This window comes from Stegodyphus dumicola, chromosome 6, assembly GCF_044657685.1.
Source record: "Stegodyphus dumicola isolate Sdum_Otavi_A_Nest chromosome 6, ASM4465768v1".
NCBI classification, from domain to species: domain Eukaryota; kingdom Metazoa; phylum Arthropoda; class Arachnida; order Araneae; family Eresidae; genus Stegodyphus; species Stegodyphus dumicola.
In genome coordinates, this window is record NC_140773.1 from 100,589,615 (window position 1) to 100,611,905 (window position 22,291).

At 32.1% G+C, this 22,291-nt stretch overlaps 1 protein-coding gene across 2 annotated transcripts in view; it reads left to right on the forward strand.

Annotated features, from left to right (window-relative positions):
• rod (kinetochore component rough deal) overlaps positions 1 to 22,291 on the forward strand; it is a 328,458-nt gene that overhangs the window by 115,570 nt on the left and 190,597 nt on the right. For both annotated transcript variants that reach the window (XR_015041682.1, XM_085818707.1), the window contains exons 17-19: positions 8,795 to 8,881; positions 8,978 to 9,025; positions 10,775 to 10,833. Coding sequence is in view for 1 of the 2 variants with exons in the window: in XM_085818707.1 (XP_085674833.1) it covers positions 8,795 to 8,881; positions 8,978 to 9,025; positions 10,775 to 10,833 (194 nt within the window). In the remaining variant the exon portion in view is untranslated. The remainder of the gene's footprint in view (positions 1 to 8,794; positions 8,882 to 8,977; positions 9,026 to 10,774; positions 10,834 to 22,291) is intronic.

The window sequence follows — 22,291 nt, forward strand, 5'->3', positions numbered from 1 at the left end:
AAAGATGGTATTATAAAGAAAGTTAACCAACCAACAGAATTCGTGAATTCATTAGTGGTAGTAAGGAAAAAGGAGGGTAATTTAAGAGTGTGTTTAGATCCTCAGCACCTTAACCAAAATATACTGAGAGAACATTATCACATACCAACCTTTGAAGAAATTTCATCTCAAATGACAAATGCAAAGGTTTTTAGTATTTTAGATGCAAACAAAGCATTTTGGCAAATTAAACTGTCAGATTCAAGTCGGGAATTTACTACATTTAATACTCCGTTTAGTAGATATTGTTTTTTGAGGTTGCCATATGGACTGAGTTCATTACCAGAAGTTTTCCACAGAAGTTTTTCTTAAATTTTTAGTGATTTAGAAGGAGTTCAAATATATATAGATGACTTATTAGTTTGTGTAAAGATAAAAAAGAACATGATTTAAGGTTAAAGAAGTTGTTGGACAGAGCCAGAGAAAAGAATGTTAAATTTAATTTAAATAAATGTAAATCTGGGCTGAATGAAGTGAAATATATGGGACATATATTTTCTAAAGATGGTTTAAAACCAGATGAAGACAAAATTAAGGCTATTCTAGATATAAAACCACCAAAAAGTGTCAAAGAATTAGAAACCTTCCTAGGAACGATTACATATGTTTCTAGATTTATACCTAATGTATCAGAATTGACATCATGTTTAAGATGTTTGTTGAAAAAACAAGTTATCGGAAACAGAAATGTAACACAGGAAAAAGCATTTAGAAGATGTCTTAGTAAATAAACCAGTTTTACAGTATTATGATATAAATATGCCTTTAATTTTATTTGTAGATGCATCTCAAGAAGGACTAGGAGCAGTCTTACTGCAGAATAATTTACCAGTAGCATATGCATCTAAGGCATTAACAGATACGCAGAAGAATTATGCTCAAATTGAAAAGGAAACTTTAGCTATTGTATTTGCGTGTGAGAAATTTCACCAGTATATATTTGGAAAATATATTACTGTGGAAAGTGACCATAAACCACCGGAATCAATTTTCAAAAAGCCATTAAATAAATGCCCTGTAAGATTACAAAGAATGCATATAAGATTACAGCCATATCAGTTTAGATAAAATGTAAACCAGGAAAAAAACTTTTTATAGCGGATGCATTATCAAGATCATTCACTGGTAAAGGATCTGATTTCTTTGAAAGAGACATAGAAGCTCATGTTGGATTGGTTGTAGAATGTATACCAATGTCTAAAGGTAAAATGGAAGTTTTTCAACTGGAACAGAAAAAGATGAAGAACTACAAGTTTTAAGAAAATTAATTAAAACTGGTTGGCCAGATGAAAAATATATGGGTCCAGAACTGCCAAAACCATATTTTAACTTCAGAGAACTATCAGAAGAAAATGGATTAATATTTAAAAATTCCTGTGTTGTTGTATCAAGAAGATTATGAAAAGATATAGTTAAGCAGAATTCATTATTTTCATTTAGGAGTAGTAAAACACAAGATTAAAGCAAGAGAAATATTATATTGGCCAGGAATGTCAAATGAAATTTAAGATTTGGTACTGAATTGTCAATCGTGTTTAAAAAAAGTTTACAAAAAGCTAATACTTAATAACCAATGATATCTAAAGAAATAGCTAATGGTCCTTGGGAAGTATTGGGAACAGATCTCTTTTACTTTCAAGGAAGGGATTATCTAATATTTATAGATTATTTTAGCAAATACACTGGTTATCATAAATTAAGGGAAAATCACAAAAATCACTATTACTGAAAAAGTTACATGTAGAATTTTATGAAACTTATCCACAATATACAACACATAGTAAGATATCAAATAACATAAAAATAAATTACCAGACAATTATGATAGTATAGAAATTAGCACATGTATAAAATGAACAAATCGAAGGTGTCGGTTCGCTGTAGGAAAAGTACCTTCAATATGGAATATGGTTGCCTCTAGAAGCAATACAGCACATACAGCGATGCATGATGCTTTCAATTATGCAGTCTATCAGTTCCATAGGAAGCAAGATCCGTTGCTCTTGAAAAGCAGTTGCAAGTGTGGCAAGGGTCTGAGGGGGCAGATTGAGAGCAGTTAGATGTCTCTTTAAAGCATCCCAAACGTGCTCGATATGATTCAAGTCCGTGGATCGAGCTGGCCACTCCTCTATAATTCATGACTTCCATTGGAATGATATGGAGGTCTGTGCTTACACCCAAAGAGGTGCCACCCCAAACACAGATACTGCCTCTTCCGTATGCATCTCTTTAACGGATGTTTGACAGATGATAATGGGTTCCAGGTTCTCTCCATATCAAATAATGCCGACTATCACTTTCTAGACTAAACCTAGACTCATCCGTAAAGAGAACAGCCCTCCACTGATCAGGCATCCAGTAGACATGTTGCGGTGCCTACTGCAAACGGTCCCTCCTATGGCGTGACATGAGCGGCATGCAAATGGCTGGTCGCCTTGCATACAGACCACCTTCCTGAAGCCTTCTATGCACAGTTGACGTTGACACCAACCTTCCGGTGGCTGCAGGAAGGGAGGATCTAAGAAGAGTCGGAGTGGTGGTTCTATTCCTGTGTGCACATAATGTCAAATATCGGTCATTGGCACTCGTTGAAGCAGTTGCCTGTCCTTGGCTGAACCTCCTAGATGCCGAATCTGTGGTTTGAAATTGCCTCCAAAGTATATGAACCACAGAAGGATTCACATTTAGCCACATGGCCACTTCTGTTTGACTTTATCCTGCTTCTAGTCTCTCAATGGCCCTCCAATGTAGTTCTGCAGGCAAATGATGCCTGGAGGTCATTGTTACGAACTGGCTATCTCAGATTTCTGATGTCACTATCACAGTGAAATATGTGGGCTTGCTCTCAAACATGGACTTTCATTCTCCTTGCAGATGACGTATTCCAAGTGCAGCACCACTAATTTGCATATTGCAGTTTTATTCAGCTACTCTTACTTGGCAATATATTCAAATTTTACACGGTTATGTTTATTTTTGAGGGAGTTATCACTATTTTTGTGATTTTTCCTTAATTTATGATAACCAGTGTATGTTGAAATTGGACATTTGGAAGATTTGTCAAGTGTAGCACTTATAAAGGAATTGAAATCAATTTTTACAAGACATTGGTATTCCAAAAAAAGTATATTTGGATAATGGACCACAGTATAATTGCAAGAAATTTAAAGAATTTGCAAGAAGATGGAATTTTGAAATCAGAACTTCAAGTCCAAATTACGCACAATCTAATGGAATGGTTGAAAGACATATTCAAACTGTCAAGAGAATGTTAGGAAAAGCTGTAGCTGACAATAAGGATCCATATTTAGTATTACTGGAATATCGTATTTCTCCTCTTGCAGATGAAATTAAGTCACCTTCAGAATTGATGTTTGGAAGAAAAGTAAATGGATTGATGTCTATAAAAGAGAATTCCACCCAAGCTAAATGATATGAAGGCCATAAACAACATTTACTGAAGAGACAAACCTTACAAAAAAGCTATTATGATAGGAATGCAAGACCATTAAAACCACTGAAGGTAGGTGATGATGTGTATGTAAAAGAGAAAGGGAAAAAACTAAATGAAAGAGGTAAAATTATAGAAGAAGCAGAAAGACCACGTTCTTACAGGATTTTAAGAACAGATGGAAGAATAGTAGAAAGAAACCGAAGAGACATTCTTAAAGGAACTAATCAGAAAGAGTTTGCAATACAAAACAACTGTGAGAATGAAGTTACAGATGAACCCGAAATACCTGAGAATAGCAAGAGCACTTCAGATTTAGATGTGCCTGTAAGTCCTTCAAAACCTAACAGAGGTGTTGTGTCACCAAACACTGAGAGGTATAATATCATCAAATTTTTCAAGTGGACATAACTATGTTACTCGATCTGGAAGGACTGTTAAGAAACCTTATTATTTAAAAGAATATGTTTAATTTTACTATTATTATTATTTTTGATAAAGAAAGGAGATGTTATATATGTAATTGTAACTGTATCTATTATTATCATTAACCATAACTGTAATTTAGTATAGTAGATTAGCAATGTAGAATAAATGATGTTTGTGTACATCTTGCAATCATCACTGAGCACATATCTAACATATAAAAACAATACACTTTCACTCTATATAGAGAATATGCCACTGCGTGTTTACAAGCATGACCGATGCTTTCTTGCTTTTTTTTTCATCATATAGTTATCACTTCCTTTTCATTCAATTATTGTTAATGTATAGTAATGCTAGGAAGCATTTCATTAAAACTTTAAGAACTCTGCTCGAACGTAATATATCTATCCCAAAGGGAAAAGTTTTAGTGTGGAAATCTTAAAAGATAGGATACAGAAGTTGCATTTCCACCTCTGGCAGCTGGTATTCAAGAAGGAACCTACACTCAATTACTTTCTTTTAGAGGATTATTTTTGTGAACCTTTTGATAAGGAAATTCTTTTTTCCCATTTAAAGTTCATTGCGGAAAAATAACTCCGAAAAAAATGTCTCATATGTACAGGGTCCGGGCATTGCTAAATTAACCATTAAGCAAAATAAGAATGCACTTAGGGCACACACACACACATATATATATAAAACTGGCACCATGAAAAGATGCTTAGGGACTCACAGAAGGGGCCACCACAAAAATTCTCCATTGCCATTTTACTATGAAATAAATGGTTCAGTTAAACTAATACTGAGAGGTAAGGACTGGGTAAATTGTTGCATAATGTAATCAAAATCTTGTATGTGCTTAGGGCATCTAAAAATCTTCACCCAACTCTGAAGAATAGGACTTTATATGAAAGTTTCAGCGAAACCCATTTTATTGAAACATTGCATACCTGAGCAATGAAGCCATGGTCCACAATATATTAAATTGATGAATTATAAAAAGCTTTAATAGGTACAAATAGGATATTCTGGGACTGAAAAATTAGTCTCAGAATATCCTACTTGTTCCAAATCCCTGTACAGAATTTTTCCAGTCTGCGTTTTGTAAGCGACAGAGATGAGTTTAATTAAACGGCAGAGTTTTTGTTGTTTAGTATGTATTCGTTTTGATTTCTGGAAATTTCAAAGTAATAAGCAGCTGGTTTATTAACCAGTGAATGTAATAAGCAGCAATCACTGTATATATTATTAATTAAATATATTTCATAAACTTGTGTAAGTAGGTACATATTCATTTTGTTGTCACAGTAATTGTAAAAATTTGCGCATTTAATACTAGTAGTGTTGCATTGTGACTTATCTTACTTGTTTCACAGTAACGTCAGAACAAGCCCACAAAATTCATTGTGGCAAAGAGTGCAAGATTGCATCTGTCATTGGCAAGAGCCTTTAGCACTATACTGGTGACAGTATGAATTTGCTCAGTTCTGCCTCCAATTTTGATGGAGAGCATCCTCGAGGGAGGTTTAGCAAATATTTTCAAAAATATAAATAAATAGTTAGGTACATACCAGTTAAAATGAATCAAAATCATCTTCGTTGAACTTTGAGAAAAGTAAGTAAATTAATTTTTTTATAAAATATTCTTTTTTAGTTGCTCTGATTGCATAGAGATACTGATCATGTTTACAATCCTGCCCACTTCCTAAAAAATATAAAGTGAATGCACTTTAAACTTCAAAGTTTATTTTTCCACTCCCCGTTGCCACTGGCAGAAGCGAAATTTTCGTTCATTTTGCTTTCGAGTTGTAACACATGGTATGGTGTGCATGGTGCCAGTGGAATCACAGTGCATGGCATGTTCTGTGGCACAAGTTGTTTTCTCTGATGAATCTTGTTAGAATTAGGAGTACAGTGATGGAAGAGTATGCATCAGACGTTACAGAGGGGAATGTCTGCTCCCATAGTGTGTTATCCAGCATCACGTCGCACAAATGCTTGGCATCATGGCCTGGGAACTATTGGGTATAATTGTTGATCCCATCTAGTGCAGACTGCAGGTGACCTCAACAGTGATCGCTACATAAGAGCAGTTGGGGAGCCTGAATGCTGTATTTCAGTAGGATAACGCTTATGTACTGTTTCTGAGACTGTACATGCCCCTCTTTAGGACACAACAGGTTTCGCCTCTTCCTTGGCCTGCTTATTTCCCCGGATATGTTACCCATTGGGCATGTGTGGGATTTCTTCGGTCAGCAACAAGTCGAAGCCATATGGAATGTCATTCTCCGAGATAACATTTAGTACCTGTATGATTCGATGCCACAACTTGTACAGGCTTTTATCGCTCAGTGGGGCAGATGCACAAACACTGATTTCTGATTTTTTTCTCTTGTAAATTTGATCATTTATTTGTATCACTATCAGCAAAAATATGTAGAATACATTTCATTCATTTCTGACAATTCCTTCATGGTGTTGCATTTTCCACAAACATCTGTGTATGTGTGTAGTTTTCGCCCTCAATCAAGTTGACTTTCTTTCGAGCCATATACTGAATGATGCAAAAAGTTATGGATCTTGATCTCAAACTCAGTTCGTTCTCTTAGAAATATGTATGACTGAGATTATGACCAAATTTACGATTTGATAGCTTGTTTGCATGTTATGGTAGCTTTACAATGCTCTTCTCTCTTCTCACTTTCTTCTGAATGCTGATCCAAACTACTGGTCTCGAAAAGTTTCATAATTTTTATGAAAACTATTCTAGTGTATGATTCAATACTCAAAAACAGTTTTTTTTTTCGTGTAATATATAATATCTATCATAAAGATGTAAAATCCTTGCTAATATTTTTGTACATTGCCAAATTTTCATTTTAACCTGCATGTTTCTGGTAGTATTTAAATTTGTTGCTTAATCACCATTTTAGTAATTTTAAGAATTTTTTATTTATATCTGAAAGCTTTAATCTGTTTATTCATGAATTTTTTTAGCATATGTAACATTGTGATAATATTAGATTAATATTAACATGTTAAAATTACATTATTTGGAGGAAAAAATTGCATGCATAAAAAATTTGCATGCATAAAAATTTTTCATGCAAAAATTTTTCATGAAAAGATTGCATGCATAAAATGTCTTTATTTTCTACTTTCATGTTTTGAAAGGATTTTATTCTTCATTTTTGGCTATTTCTGAGTGTATTCAGAATATTTTGTTTTTCAAATTTAATCAAAGTGATAAATATTATGAAAACGAGTAAAGTTACTATAAATGCATTAAAATAAAATTTATTTGCCTAACTTAACAATCGTTTTTAATAATAAGTAAGGTTATTTTCTGCAGTCATATAATTTTGATAATTCTTTATTCTGAATTTTGCTTTTATATAAGTGGCAGCTGTGATTTTCTGTTAGTTGCTGATAAATCATTACATTCAAAATGCCTCGAATGATAATTGCTTCACTTATATTTTAAAATCAATAGTTATCAGAAATTATTATGTAAGAACAAATGGTATTTTTTTGTTTTTGGTAGACAATATAGGAGAATTTTACAGTATTTGATATCAGTGTCTTTAGATAAGAATTAGTGTCAAGTTTTTAACTTTGTTACAAGCTCTAGTGATGCAGTTCACTGCATCAGTAATAATAGTTTCTACAAAAAGCTCATAAATTTTTCATTATCTTAATTACTGGGAAGCTAACAGTGATATTTACATAGTAGAATTTGCACAACACGGGGAACACTGAATGTAATTAAATAATGTGTGGTTTTAACTAGTCTTTCACTAGACTTAGAGGATAGATGAACGAATGTAGACAGATGTTAACTGCATCATGTGTATTGAGTCCATTTGCCATTATACCCATCAGCAGGCACTTCACTGTGATTTGACGTGTTGTTACATGATAGGTATGGCCTGGACGTGGATTGAAATCTCACGCTCTAAAAGACTCCTACTGCTGTTCGTGTTTTTGACAGCTACATCCACATCTACATTCCGTGTCTTGAAATGTATTCAAAATTCTATTTAGAGTTTTTAAATTTAATGTTGAAATGATTTTTCTCACATTTATTTGTTTACCGAACAAACTAAAACTCTTAAAATTGTATTGTTTGCACCATCAGACTGAGTGGAAAAAAATCTTTTAACAGAAGATTTAATGTATGAAAGTTTTTATGTAATTTCTGATCTTTGATAAAGTTGCAAAAAATCACTTGACTTTCTTTTTTTTTTTTTTTTTTTCTTACAACACAGTTGTTGGATATCAAAGAGTTTTTTTTCAATGTTGAAAAAGAATTTTTCACCTGAATAATTTTATTGATAACGTGACATTCAGATTAAAGGGATGGGGAGGGAAAACAAATTTATAAAATAAGCTTTTATTTAAAACTCATAAATTATTTAATGAATTAAAAGGAGAAAAATAATTGATCATACAGTTTAATAAGGGCAAAAGATTAAATAATTGTCTTTACAAATATTATGAATAATATAAGCACGGGCACCTAAATAATAAAATCTAATATTTGAATGCAGTATCAGTCATTATTGAAGTCATTATTTTTATAAATTTGTCATTATTTTTATAAATTTATCAAGGGCTCTTCACTTTTTTATCATTTTTGATACAAAATCGTAGATACTTTTCACAAAATTTTGAAGAGGATTCTTTAATCTCTTATTTCCATTAAACTATATGGTAAGTTATATTTATCTTTTTAGTTCATTAATTATTTTACAAGTTTTAGATCAAAACTTATTTTATAAAAGCTTTTTTAAATTTAATTTAATTTTTCACTTTATTGAGCCCTTTGATTAATTAATTTGTTAATTTTATTTTCTATTAATTATTCTCTTAAAGGATCTGAATTTCATTAAATCACTTTCATCAAGCTGCCTTCCTGATGTGAGTTTCATGGAACGTTTTCTTTCTTGTATCAAAACATGGGTAAGTTAAATCTTTTTCTGCAGACAGATGATGAATTTATAATTTTTTATGTGTTAATCAAGTTCTTTTCTATCATTATTCTTGTATTTGATTTAGTTGAGTACAAGAACGGAATTAAAAGAATTTGGAGAATTAATATCCTGTGTAAGTATAATTCTTGTTTCTGAATAAATTCTGAGTCGTAATTAAATAATTAAATATTCATCTTTCCAATATCAAGTAAATGATTTTTTTTTTTATCTTCTCTTTTATCGCTATAGTAAAGGATGTGATTTGCAAATATTTTGTTCTTAAATTTGCTGAATAATATTTTTAAAAATAATCTAATATTTTCATTTTTATAGCACTTGGTATCTAATTTCAGATTCATTAAAAATTTAAGTATCGTTCTTTTCACATGCAGGCATTCAATTGTTTTACATTTTAAATTCATATTTGATTTTATGTATAACAGAAAGGTAGGTCAGTTTTTGCTTAGAAAGTATTCCATAAATACGTTCTTTTCCACTGGCAGGTAATGGTCTTTACTATAATAAAATAATTTATTCTTGCTCATATTTGACTGACTGATAATTTGAAGCCGACTTCAGATTGGCCTTAAAATAAATTTTGATTTTTAATAATACAGTGGCATAGTCTTTAAAATTTTAAAATATGACTAGGAAATTACATTATTGGCCCCATATACGTACTCCATGAATTTGCACTTTTTTCGTGCTTTTATTCATTTGCATTTTCTAGGCTTTTTTCCCTGATGTTTTATCCTATATTAAAAGCGACAGATGCATTTTTTCTGAGATACTTTGAAAATGTTGCATTCTATGGGTTCATGGATTTGGAGTAATTGACAATAACACTTAATGAAAAATAAAAACACAGTTTGTTCACCAATATTACACAGGAGAGTTTACTGTTGTCAAAAAACTATGATAAACATGCTGAACAATTAGCCTTCAGGCTACAATGACGAAGACAGCTTTACAGGAAAGCACTGAAGGACAGCACCCGATTAGATTCCATCACTCTCAAGCTAATTTCTGAATTCCCAAACACTACTACCGAGCTCAACATGCTGCTAGATACTACTCTTTCTCCGTGTACAGGTAGGGTATATATAGCTAACAATGCATTCTAAAAGATACTCGATCCGGCTATGGCATTTCTCCAAATGGGCAATTTTGTGCCAGATCTGGCAACCCTAATCTTTGCAGAGAAGCTATCTTACTGCAGCTGGACATTTCGTAACAAAAAGAATTAGAAGTCACAGTTAATTTTGTTCTCAAATCAGATATGTGTTCTATGTGTAAAAGCATTGAAGTCATAATGGTTTTGTAGATGATATGGTCCTAGTAATATATTAGAGAATAACTTTCTTCCATTTATATGGAATAAATTTTGTATTCGTTTAAAGATTGATTGCCTATATTTATTGGGATAATTCTGCTGCTTGAATTTGTGATATTTATTTGTTAATGAAATCTTACAAAATGTTATGCATTTGTAAAGGTAGTTAAAATTTGCCTTAATGCAATTCTTGAGAAATGTGCTTTTGTGTATATTTTTAAGTTTCTGAAAGTTAAAAATTATATTCTCAATTCAAGAACATATATTTATTTGTTAAATTTTGGAGAGTATTTAAAACTATAGATATATTTAATCTATATCCATCTCTAAATCCATGTATATCTATCTAAATCCATATATAGTGATATATGGATTTATGGCCAAAATTTTCTAGTTACCTCTCAGTTTGGGTTCATAAAATTCTATTTTCTTATTAAAATGTGCTAATTATGTTGCTAATGAAACTTTTATTTAGATCTGTTTTAAAAATTGCAGTTTGTTTTAATTTTTGCTTCAAGATATTAAAATTTTTCTTTTCCTTTTGATCAGGTAAATCAAAATTTAAATAAGCTGATAACTTATAAAGTCATTATTTCATCATGTAATTGGTAAGTTTTAATTCAGTTCATGTTAATTATGTTTCATTTCATTGTAAGTTATTTTTCTTTAATTTCTGGTATGCATAGTGTTAAAATATAAGTTTCTTTTAACTTTCTATTCAAATTTTCATGCCATATAAGAGTCCGGATATATTGTAGGTATTATATTGTCTAGATCTCATTATATTGTACTCTTAAGAAATGATAATTATTTTTATTTGCATTAGATTTCAGTAGTTACTGGGCAAATTCTATACAAATAAATGCCATTTTAAGGTATATACTGATGCTGTGTGGGGTTTCAAAATATATTTTAGTCAATATTATAGAATAATAAATGCAGATTATTTCAAGATAATGTTAGTTAATATTTTATGTGAAAATATTTTTTATGGATAGTTTTGCAGATAGAATAACATCTAGATCAGTGTTTTTTAACCTTTTTGGCACAATGAACCACTTTAAAAATTTTAAATATATCGGGACCCTTCTGTGAAAAATATTGCTTAAGCATCATTTATTACAAAATATATTCTGTTTTATTATTTAATTATTTTAACATTTTTATTTCAATAGTATAAAAAATTTGAAGAAATTAAAATTTTTAATCTGAAGGCTGTTGCTGCTTTTCCTTGATTAACAGATTGAGTTGAGGGATGGTTTTCGACAAAGCAACGTGCATATCATGTTCGACATTCAGTCTATTTCGATGTTTTGTTTTTATTGTGACAAGTGTGGAAAATCCCGCTTCGCAAAGATATACTGTAGCAAATGGAATAATGGCTGCCATAGCTCGTTTTACAAGCAATGGGTAGGCTTCTCTTAAAGAAGACCAAAACTCTCAAATAGTTTTTGAATCGAAATCTATTTTTAACGAGAACTTTGTTTTCAAATCAATTAGCTCATCTTTGGCAAGGTTCATGTCATCAATATAGTCAATATCACAAAGAAAAGAATTACGAATCCACAACTCATCTTTTATATTTATTCCATCCGAATTGAAATATTTTTCAAATGGAACTTGAAGTACTTCCAGGTGTTCACAGATTTCATTTTTCAAGTTATTCAATAACAAACTATCTTTCTGAGATCCATTTTAAAAAAGCACTTCGTTCAACATTTGAAAGTTTGCATATATCCCATTTTGAATTCTAATTTTCCAAAGTGACATTTTCAATAAAAATGCCTGTAGTTTCTCAGTGGCATCCATAATTGTTGTATCAGGCCCGTGAATTGAAAGACATATATCGTTCATGTGGTTAAAAATTTCTGCCAGGTAAGCCAATTTACATATAAAATCTTTTTTCTTGAAATATTCAAAGAGTGAGTTATCTTTTTCTTCTAAATAAGTGATACTTCTGTCTTCAACATGAAAATTAGTTTCAAAACCTGCCCTCGTGACAGCCAGCGCACTTCTATATGGTACAGAAGTACATCATGTTCTGTGTTCATTTCTTGAGACAGTGTTTTAAAAAGACTGTGATTAAGAGCTCTACTTCTAATAAAATTGACAGTTTTAATAACTATTGACAATACTTCTTTTAAGCTGGTTGGAAGAGTTTTTGTAGCCAGTGCATGTCTATGTAAAAAACAATGTGTAACAATAACATTAGGAGCCTCTTTTTTTTACCAAATGGGCAAAACCAGATTTATTGCCAAGCATCGCAGGTACTCCATCTGTACAAAGTGAATGAAGTTTTTGTTTCCAGTCAAAGTCGTGTTTGGAAAAGAAAACATTTAAAATCGCTAAAACATCAACTGCCTTTGTAGTGTGCAAAAGAGGCTCACAAAATAAGAATTCTTCTTTGATAGTATCAGCAGACATGTAACGAACAAAAACAAGAAGTTGACTACAATTCGAGATGTCTGTAGTTTCATCCAGTTGCATACTAAAGGGAAATGGCGATGCTTTCAATTCATCGATGATCTGTTTCAAGATATTGCAAGAAATTTCAACTATTCTTGAATGTATCACATCCTTGGACAATGGAATAGTCTCAAGTTTTTTTCTCTGTTCTAGTCCACATCTAATTCAACCATTTCCAGCGCACATGGCTTAATTAATGTCTCTCCAATAATATGCAGTTTCTTACTTTTGGCTATACAATATGCAACTCTGAAAGATGCCTCAACCAAAGGTTTTTGTGAAATATCAAATCCAAGTTTGGTTAATGTTTCAGATTTTGAAAACTGGGCTTTCTTTTTTGTAAAAAATTCTAGATCTTTAGATGTATTTTCAGGATGAAGAGATTTGAGATGCTCTATCAATTTTGCCGGTTTCATACTGCCGTTTGCCAAAACTTTTCCACACAGAAAGCATTGGGGCTTTTCAACACCGTCCGATTCATTCATGCAGCAGAATCCGTATTTTACATAATTTTCATCATACTTCCTTTTTTTGGACATTTTGGGCTACAAAAAATATCAAATAATCAAATTAAGAACAAACATTAAGACACAAGAAAACACTTGGAAAAAAAAAAAAAAAAAACTTTAATTACAACTTATGAAAAAGTAAAACAAATATTTTGTTTTAAAAATTTGCAAGAACTTTGCAGAACTGATTTTAACGTCACTATTTCCAAGTGAAGTAAAATTCAAAGGCTACTCTGTGTTTCTAAAAATTTCAAATTTTATATGGCTTGTGAATGTTCTTTTCCTCGTATTGTGGAGGTCTCTATTATTTGGAAATGGCAGACAGACGGTTTACAGAGGTTGCCCGTGACAAAAAAGGTTTTTTTTTTAAATATTGATGCAAACATTTTAAAAATTAGGAGCAGTCAGCGGACCCCCAAGAGGTCCATGAACCACAGGTTAAGAAACACTGATCTAGATTAAATTTAAAATTATATATATATATATATACATATATATATGTGTGTGTGTGAAATTCAAAGTGCCATTTTTAATATATATATAGGGTTTTCCTTTATCTGGCAGAAGGTAAAATCCTAACAGATGTGAAGCAAATTATTGATATGTCTGAAGTTAATTACCAAGACTTCAGAAAGGTTTAAAATAAACCTTTTTATTTAAACATAAACTTTGAAAACGTCAACCATAACTCGTAGTGATGCAACCAAAGTAACAGTAAAATTCCAATTTAAAACGTAGAATAGTAGTCAGATGCTATACAATTAAATTTTAAATCTAACCTGGCTCAGAATGACTAAAATCCGTATCACATCTAATGGTGTGCACGACTAGATGGGATTTGTCAGAAACGAGATTATGGTTGCATTGGTTTGAATGGGAGGGTTCCAACAAAAAGCAGCACGAGTGGAGGCGATGTTCTGTCTGGCCGAAGAAACAGTGTCCCGGCTACTTGGGACATTTTGAAACTTGGTCAAAAATGCTTCGTTTGCAGCTGTGTCCTGCATAGAGATCAGCCAATCAGACAAAAATTCTGCCTTTGAAGGACCATAGGTAATTTCCAATGTAGTGATGGCTGTAGTTTGACGTCGTGGATGATAGAAATGGAAGCCGATTTTATTGAAGGAATAACCCCTATCAAAAAAACTATATTTGTATGCCGTGTTTTTATAATAATATAACCATCTAAGTTATTTTTAAAATGTTTATATACTGATTAAACTTATAATTGTGGAAATTTCGGAGTAGACAGTATTTTAGTACATTCTTGTACTTTTGATGATTTGTTTACAAATTTTTCATCACCAAAATCATATTTCTTATTGACCCATAGCATGCTCTGTAAAAATGTCATCATTGTTATATATTAATAGAGTTTGTTTTTACTTAATTTAAGGTGGTTAATTTTTTTAATTCTGTTTATATATGCACTTCACTTTTTTACCAATTACTTATCATTTAAATTGTGTATTGCATAATCAGCGACATGCTGTAAACAACATAAAAGTTGCATAAAAGCATGGCTTATGTAATAATGAGAATGCTCGTTAAATTTGCATGCTTTTATTTTTATGTTATAAATAAAATACATTTTAGATTATAAATACATTAGAAACTGTACTTTTAGTGTAAATACTACATATTGAAACATTTGAAATTTATGGATTCATGATTATGTGCAATGAAAAACATTTGTATATACACTCATTAATATAAATCTTAAGGCCCGTCTACACGTAGCGATTTTCTCGGCCACCTTAGCTGGCCGACTATATTTGAGATAGCTCGCCTGTCTACACGGAACGATTTTCTCGCTAGTACAGGAATTCACTCAGCCAATCACTGTGAAAATAACTGTTCCCGCCCTCTATAGCGTCACACTGTCTACGATTTGTAAACAAAGCGTACAGTGTTACCAATAGTCAAAATAATGGATGACTATTTTAAATTGCTACTATAGATACAGCTACAATTTTGAACTTAGCTATTGCTACAGGAGGGAGAAAAAATGCGTTTGGACCAGAAATTGGTTCAAACGACGAGAAATCCATAGTGCCTTCGTAATACCCAGCTCCGAGAGTTGCGTATGAAGACACGGTACAATTCGGAAAATATTTACGGAAGATGCTGCATGATTTTGAATTTTTGCTAAATTTAGTTTGTAGGAAAATTAAAAAAATATATGCTTTTCCTTTGTGTACTGAGTATACAGATTACTCCTTTTTTATTTTATTTATTTATTTTTAAATTTCACTTTCTGGCACTCCTATTTGTGCATTAAATCTTGAAATAATAAAATAACCGTGTTTCAGAAAAAATAAGAACTACTGTGTTTTAAATCAAAACCTTTATTAATGAATAAATAGGCAATAATGTCATGAATATCAAACCAATATGAGTAAAAAGTAGTAATAAAAAATAAAGATTACTACATTACAAAGCAACAGTGTAATTTCAGTGCAAAAATTTTAAATAAGAAATATCATAAAGGTGCAAAGTCTTAAGTAGTATATTTATTGAACATTAAAAAACTAATATCAGCATAATTAAATAACTAATTCAGTCTGGAAACTATGATCATATGACTCCATCAGTTAATCAGAGAATAAAATTTAGCAATATTGTATCAAATTGGGTTTAATTTGCTTTCGTAAAACTCAATTAACACAAAACTGAGTTTGTGACTTGTGACTTTCTTTTGACCAGTAGATCTAAAACACGTGCCAACGGCCATTCGAAAAATAAAAAGAAAGACGTTAAAATTCAATAAACACCCCACCTGTAGGCGAAAAAATAAAACGTGACTTTTTCGTCATGCAGTTCGAATTTAGTGATGGAGAAACTAAATTAAAAAGTTCTTCCAGGTGCAGAAAGTCCAAAATTATGGTGGAGGATCGAATCCACGATCTCGATGTACAGAGAAAACCTAGTCTGCTCTTTACCACTGAGCTATGATCGCTTGTGTAGAAAGTGTCGGAAAAGCTATGTACTTCGTCACCTGATTAACTAGCATTTTCGGGTAAGTCAATTGAGTCTCTGCGCTGCTTCATTCTCGACTGGAGATTTTGCTTTTTGAATTCTTTCAATAAGTGCGACCACAGTTTCAAGTAGTTTCTGAATATTTTCATCTAGTACTCATGACATGGCATCATTAATAGTTTTTAGAACTTTTCTTGGGGAAGTTAAAATAATTTTCACCCTGAATAGAAAATATTTGAATATATAAAGTAATGGGGAAGACAAAGCTTACCAAAATAAGAGAATCCCTTAATTTTTTATTTTTAAAATTTACATTACTTGTGTCCCACAACACAACATTTTCTCTATAGAAATCTATTCATTGAGTTTCTCACGAAATGCAGCCATGTTTATTATTCCAAATGAGGAGAAAAGCACATGCTGCAAAGCAATCTTATTGGCTAGAGACTCCGATTTTATCGTACGCTAGTGAGAAGTGAACACCAGTTCTGAAATCGCGACAGAGAACATGACCGATTTTTGGCGCATGCGCAGATCCTTAAAATTGTTGCTCTACGAGAAAGTCGTCCGAGAAAATCGCTACGTGTAGACGGGCCTTTATTCATTACATTAATACTAATAAACATCCATCAACAACTTCTAAACCATCGCATATCTCTCTTTCTCTATGCATATGTTGATATATGACTTATTAGATGTTTATTTATATGTATATATGAATATGAAAATTAACATTGCCAAAAAGTTTATTTGAACACAGTTCTAATTCATATAATGATCATGCAATTGACAACAACTGTATTCATCTGTTCTTTGCACATTATCCTGACTATGGAATATACAATTGAAAAATAATTGATGAGCATAGACACGAAAGAGTATACATGTCTTGTTTTGGGGATAATACATAATTATATCTTATGTATGATTTACATTGTATAAGCATGGCTTATGGATAACAAGTAATTTAACAGCTATGCATTTATAAAACATTTGATCACTTAAAACTTACAGTGCACATCTGATCACTTTGATGTGTGTTTATGCTTTCCACCACCTTTCTGTTATTTTCCATAAATAACAAACAAGTTGAAAAGGAAAAGAGTGTGAGCGATACAAGATACAACATGCAATTTGAAAACAAACTTCTTTCTCGCCAATTTGAGCAATAACTGATTACTGTTTGGCTTTCAAGTCTGTTTACCAAGTGAAGTTAACCCAGCTACATATGTTTTGTGGAAATGGGGGTTCTGAGAAATGTTTCTTTCGACACCATGTCCCATCTAGCAATAGCAGATGTGATAGCGGTTTAACTGGCATATCAAATTCAAGTGTTCACTGTGCTAATGCAAACCCGAATAATTATAAACTTATGAGAGTTGGCAGAAAGTAACATAAGATGCCCGTGAAACTTTGTGTGTGTGTGTGTGTGTGATTATGGCAAAGCCTCGAGGGCTATCTGCCAAAGGGGAGGACTTTCTAAGGGAAACTGGCTCGTATACACGTTACATATGGGGAAAACCACGAAAACACCCATGCAGCCAGTCCGTTCGCGGGATTCAAACCTCGAACCGAAGTGAAACTTTGTGACCAAAGTACTTTGTAACTATTGTGCCATTGACTATTGAGAATTAAATAGGACATTAATCCATTACCAGTACTTGCCAAGTTTCAAAGAATGATGAATATTAATTTAACACCTGCCTTCAGAAAGCCTATCTATCAAATTCAAATGTGGGCAGGAATAATGCAGAACTGAATAATTATAAATCTGCCAAAGTTGCCAGGAAATAATGTAACATGCCTGTGAAGGGCAGAAACATGTTCTGTCTTACAATCTAAAAAGCTCAGCTTAAATACTATCTAACGGACTTGTATTCTGGTGAGAAAACAGAAAAGATAAATTATAGTAAAGGCTGAAATAATAAATAATTGTTTAGTTTCAAATAACCTTATGTATTTTTGTAGAAAATATTTTTGTCCTTAAAATATAAGTTAATGAGAACACTCGGCATTCATGTCAAATAAAGTCACCAAAATTATTTTTGCTCTTATATGTTAGCACAACCATTATAGTAAAAGTATTACTGATATTTCTGTAAGAGGACCTCAGAATTTGTTTAGCTTTGACTTTATGTTTTTACTTAAAGAATTTGTAATAAAAATTTAAAGTGCAAGATTCTTATTATTATTAACCGTTTTAGGTTAATGATTGTAAGAATTGTGTGTAATAATCATGATTATAAAAACACTATTCAGATTAATGACTATTATTTATTATTATTATTATTTATTTATTTATTTATTTTTTTGCTTTCCCGTAGTACCATATAGATATGCATTTAAGTATGCTCAGCTTATCTTTTTCATGAAATTAAATTGGAATTTGGAGTGTATATATATATCTATATCTTAACTAATATTATAAATACAAATGTGAGTTTGTTTGTTTGTTACGTTTTCATGCCTTAATTACTTAACCGATCATCATGAAATTTTCAAGAAATATTTTTCATATATTAAAAAAGGTTATAGCTATAAAATGTTTGCATAGTTTAAGCCACACACCTGCACACGCAGACAAACTTTTAAATCGTTTAACTATGAAACTTTCAACATTTAATGTTTATACAATGACAATCATTTTAAGCTATAAAACATGAGCATAATGTGTACTATGCTCAGGTTAGTAGTTACCTACACTTATGTCCGTAGCTTAAATTTAACAAATTACTTACATTTTAACTTTTATATACTTTTTACATCGTTTAACATAAAATACTACAACTTTTACAGCAACATCTGTAAATTGACATCTATTAATTGCCTAGAAAACTACAAAAGTCATACTATACTTAGTATTACGCCTGTCACACGTTAGAGTGTTAGAATGCACTGATGTTATAGAGTAGGTCTTCCCTCAGAGGAATGTTTATAATGTTACATTTGAAGAAACAATGGTTATGATTATTTGAAATCTCATTTTTCCTGTGAAATATTGTTACTGTTTTTATTTTTCAAATAATTATCTTTCGTTTGTAAGACAGTTTTTTTTTTTTTTTTTTACATGTTGTATATTTTTAAGTATACTTTTTTTAACTATGATCCTAACCAACATCTGTTTTAATTTTAGAGGTAAGATATCTCTTTTTGTCTATTTCTTTATTTTCTTTTTTACAGTTAACTTTTTAGTTTTTTTTTTTTTTTTTTTTCCCCCCGTTTTCGAAATGCCTTGTAAATGTAAATCTAATATGTCTAGGAATTCATCTCAGGCCCGGGCAGCAAAAATTGCTCGATTCCAAGAATCTTCCCTACATGCACAATTTATAAGACAAGAACAAGCAAAGCGACAATCTGTTTTGAGAACTGATAAAACAACTTCTCAAAGACAAGAAAGATTAGACGTCCAAACTTCCCGTCAAGCTTTTATGAGAGCAGCTGAGACGCCTCTCCAAACACAACTCCGTTTGACAGAACAACTTGAACGCCAAACTACTTTGAGAGCCGCTGAAATGGTCCTTCAAAGGCAGATGTACTTAAGACACAATAACACGCCGAATAAATACTAATTCAGAAGTCAAACAACAAAAATTAGCGTTATATTTTCAAAATTTTCACAGGACTAGTTTCGAAGTATTTACCGAACCACCATCCTCAGCTGCAAATCAGCAAATGAACAAGATAGGAAATAAGGATTAGCTAAGAGAAGAAAGCCTGGACAAGAATAAGCAAGTGGCGCCGTCTGTTGGTGAAACGAGAACTAAAACATAATTTCTTTAAAGGCCAAAGGCAAAGATGGATTGGAATTAGGATTGTTAACAAGAACAGAAAGATTTTTTTGAATGTGAAATGCCTCTAGAAAATCCAGTTCTCCAATGGAAGATGTTTTTTGAATTATTTTGGCAGCAGAAAAATTGGAAGTGTGATTTTCGGACCAACCATGTTGAGCAACAGAAGACTTCTGTGTTTCCTTTTTTCTAACATATGCCTCATGTTCCTTGACACGGAATTTTATGGCTCTCTTAGTGTGGCTGATGTAAATTAAACCACACTGGCAAGGAATCCTATAAATACCCCAAGAAATCATATCCGGAATGGGGTCCTTGAATATGGAACTTGGAATTTTATTGATGGGAGAATAAACAATCCGAAAGCTAAATTTCTGCAAAATATGTGCAACTTTATAGCTAATTGATGGAAAGAAGGGAATGACAACAGAATTTTTATAATCTCCTGAAACAAGAGTGTGCCTTTTAGTGTGTTGAGATGAGAATTTTTTAACTTCTTGATTAATAATGTTGGATGAAAAGCCCCTGTCAATAGCTATTGCTTTTAAATAATTTAGTTCTTCATCAAGGACTAGTTTGGAGGAGCAAACTTGAAGAGCACGGAAAACATAGGAATAAAATGAGGCTAACTTTTGTTTAGTCGGATGACATGATTTAAAGTATGGTGGAAGGCAAACCGATGAAGGTTTATGAGTACTGAAGTTGAATGTGTTACGAGTGACCAGAATGGCGAGAAACGGAAGAGAATTGCAAGTCTCAAGTTCAAAAGTGAACTTAATAGCAGGATCAATAGAATTCATTGTTGAAAGAACTCTATTTAAATCATCTTTATTACCTTCAAACAGGGTAAAAGTATCGTCTACGTAGCGGAACCATGCCGGGAAGTTTAAAGTTTCAAACAATTTTGATTCATAATAATGCATGTAGATATCAGCCAGGATGGGACTGAGGGGGCTTCCCATGGCTAATCCCTCAGTTTGCTTGTAATATTTATTTTGGAAAACAAAATGTGTTTGTTTCAAACACAGTTGAGTGAGAGAAATTAGCTCATCAATTTTGATGCAAGAGAAATGAAATTCGCGAAGTCTGGTTTCTAGACATCTTAATGCACCCTCCACTGGAACATTGGTGAATAATGATTTTACATCAAAAGAAACCATGAGTAAATTTCTAGGAGAAATGTTTTTAACCTTTTTTACAAGGTCTTTTGAATTTTTTTATGGTGTAAATGCTATTGTCTAATAGAGTTGAAAATCTAGAAACTAAATATTTAGCTAAGGGATACGAGGCAGTACCTAAATTTGATACAATAGGGCGGAAAGGAATACCACTTTTATGAATTTTATAATCTGGCACAATTCGCAACAGATGGGATAAGCGAATGTTTTAAGTTGCTTGAAATGATTTGTGAAGATTTGATTGCAGTTTTTATTTTTGACAAGTCCGAAGGTGAAGGATCTTTAGGGATAGGATTATATGCTCCTTCGTTTAAGAGTTTAGTGACACTATCAGTGTAAGTGTTCTTATCCATGATGACTATTTGTCGGCCTTTGAAATGATAATATCCGGGTTAGAATGAATTTCGCGCATTGTAGCTCTTTCTCTCACAGTTAGATTTGGTTTCAAAGGTTTATTATTGAATTTCGCATTATGAGCGATAAGATGCCTAATCATTTCTTTCTGTGAATCTGAAACTCTACTGAACTTGAAAGCTTTTTCGATAGGAGCCAAAATCTTTGGAATCGAGGGTTTACAGGTTTCTGAGAAGTTAAAATTATATGTTAGAATTCTCTCTTGTTCTTCTGAAAGACTAACATTAGAAATGTTAACTATTGGCTTAATGTTTACGATGTGAAGATTTGAACTACTTACATTTAAGTAAAAAGTCAAGATGATTCAGGAATTTTTGCCGTTTCAGGCGTAATTTAGTGAAACGATTAACGTTTGAAGGCATGATAAATAATGCAGAAAATCAAACTAAATTATCTAAGCAATAATAAAGCACACACAAAATAGCAGAAAAATCTTTCACTGTAACGAATAGAAAACAAAACGTTTGCAACTAAAATACATGAAATCAGACAAGCAAAGCACAGTATCCAAATATACGAAACATAAGCAGAACTTCAAAATTGCAAAAAAGTACTTACCAAAACCCATGCAATCACAAAATGGCGGCCACACCACGTGTGGGGGGGGGAAAGCCTGTTTGGGGCTTCTAGTTTCGATGGTTTTACCGAACCACCATCCTCAGCTGCAAAACCGCAAGTCTTCTGTTGCTCAACATTGTTGGTCCGAAAATCACACTTCCAATTTTTCTGCTGCCA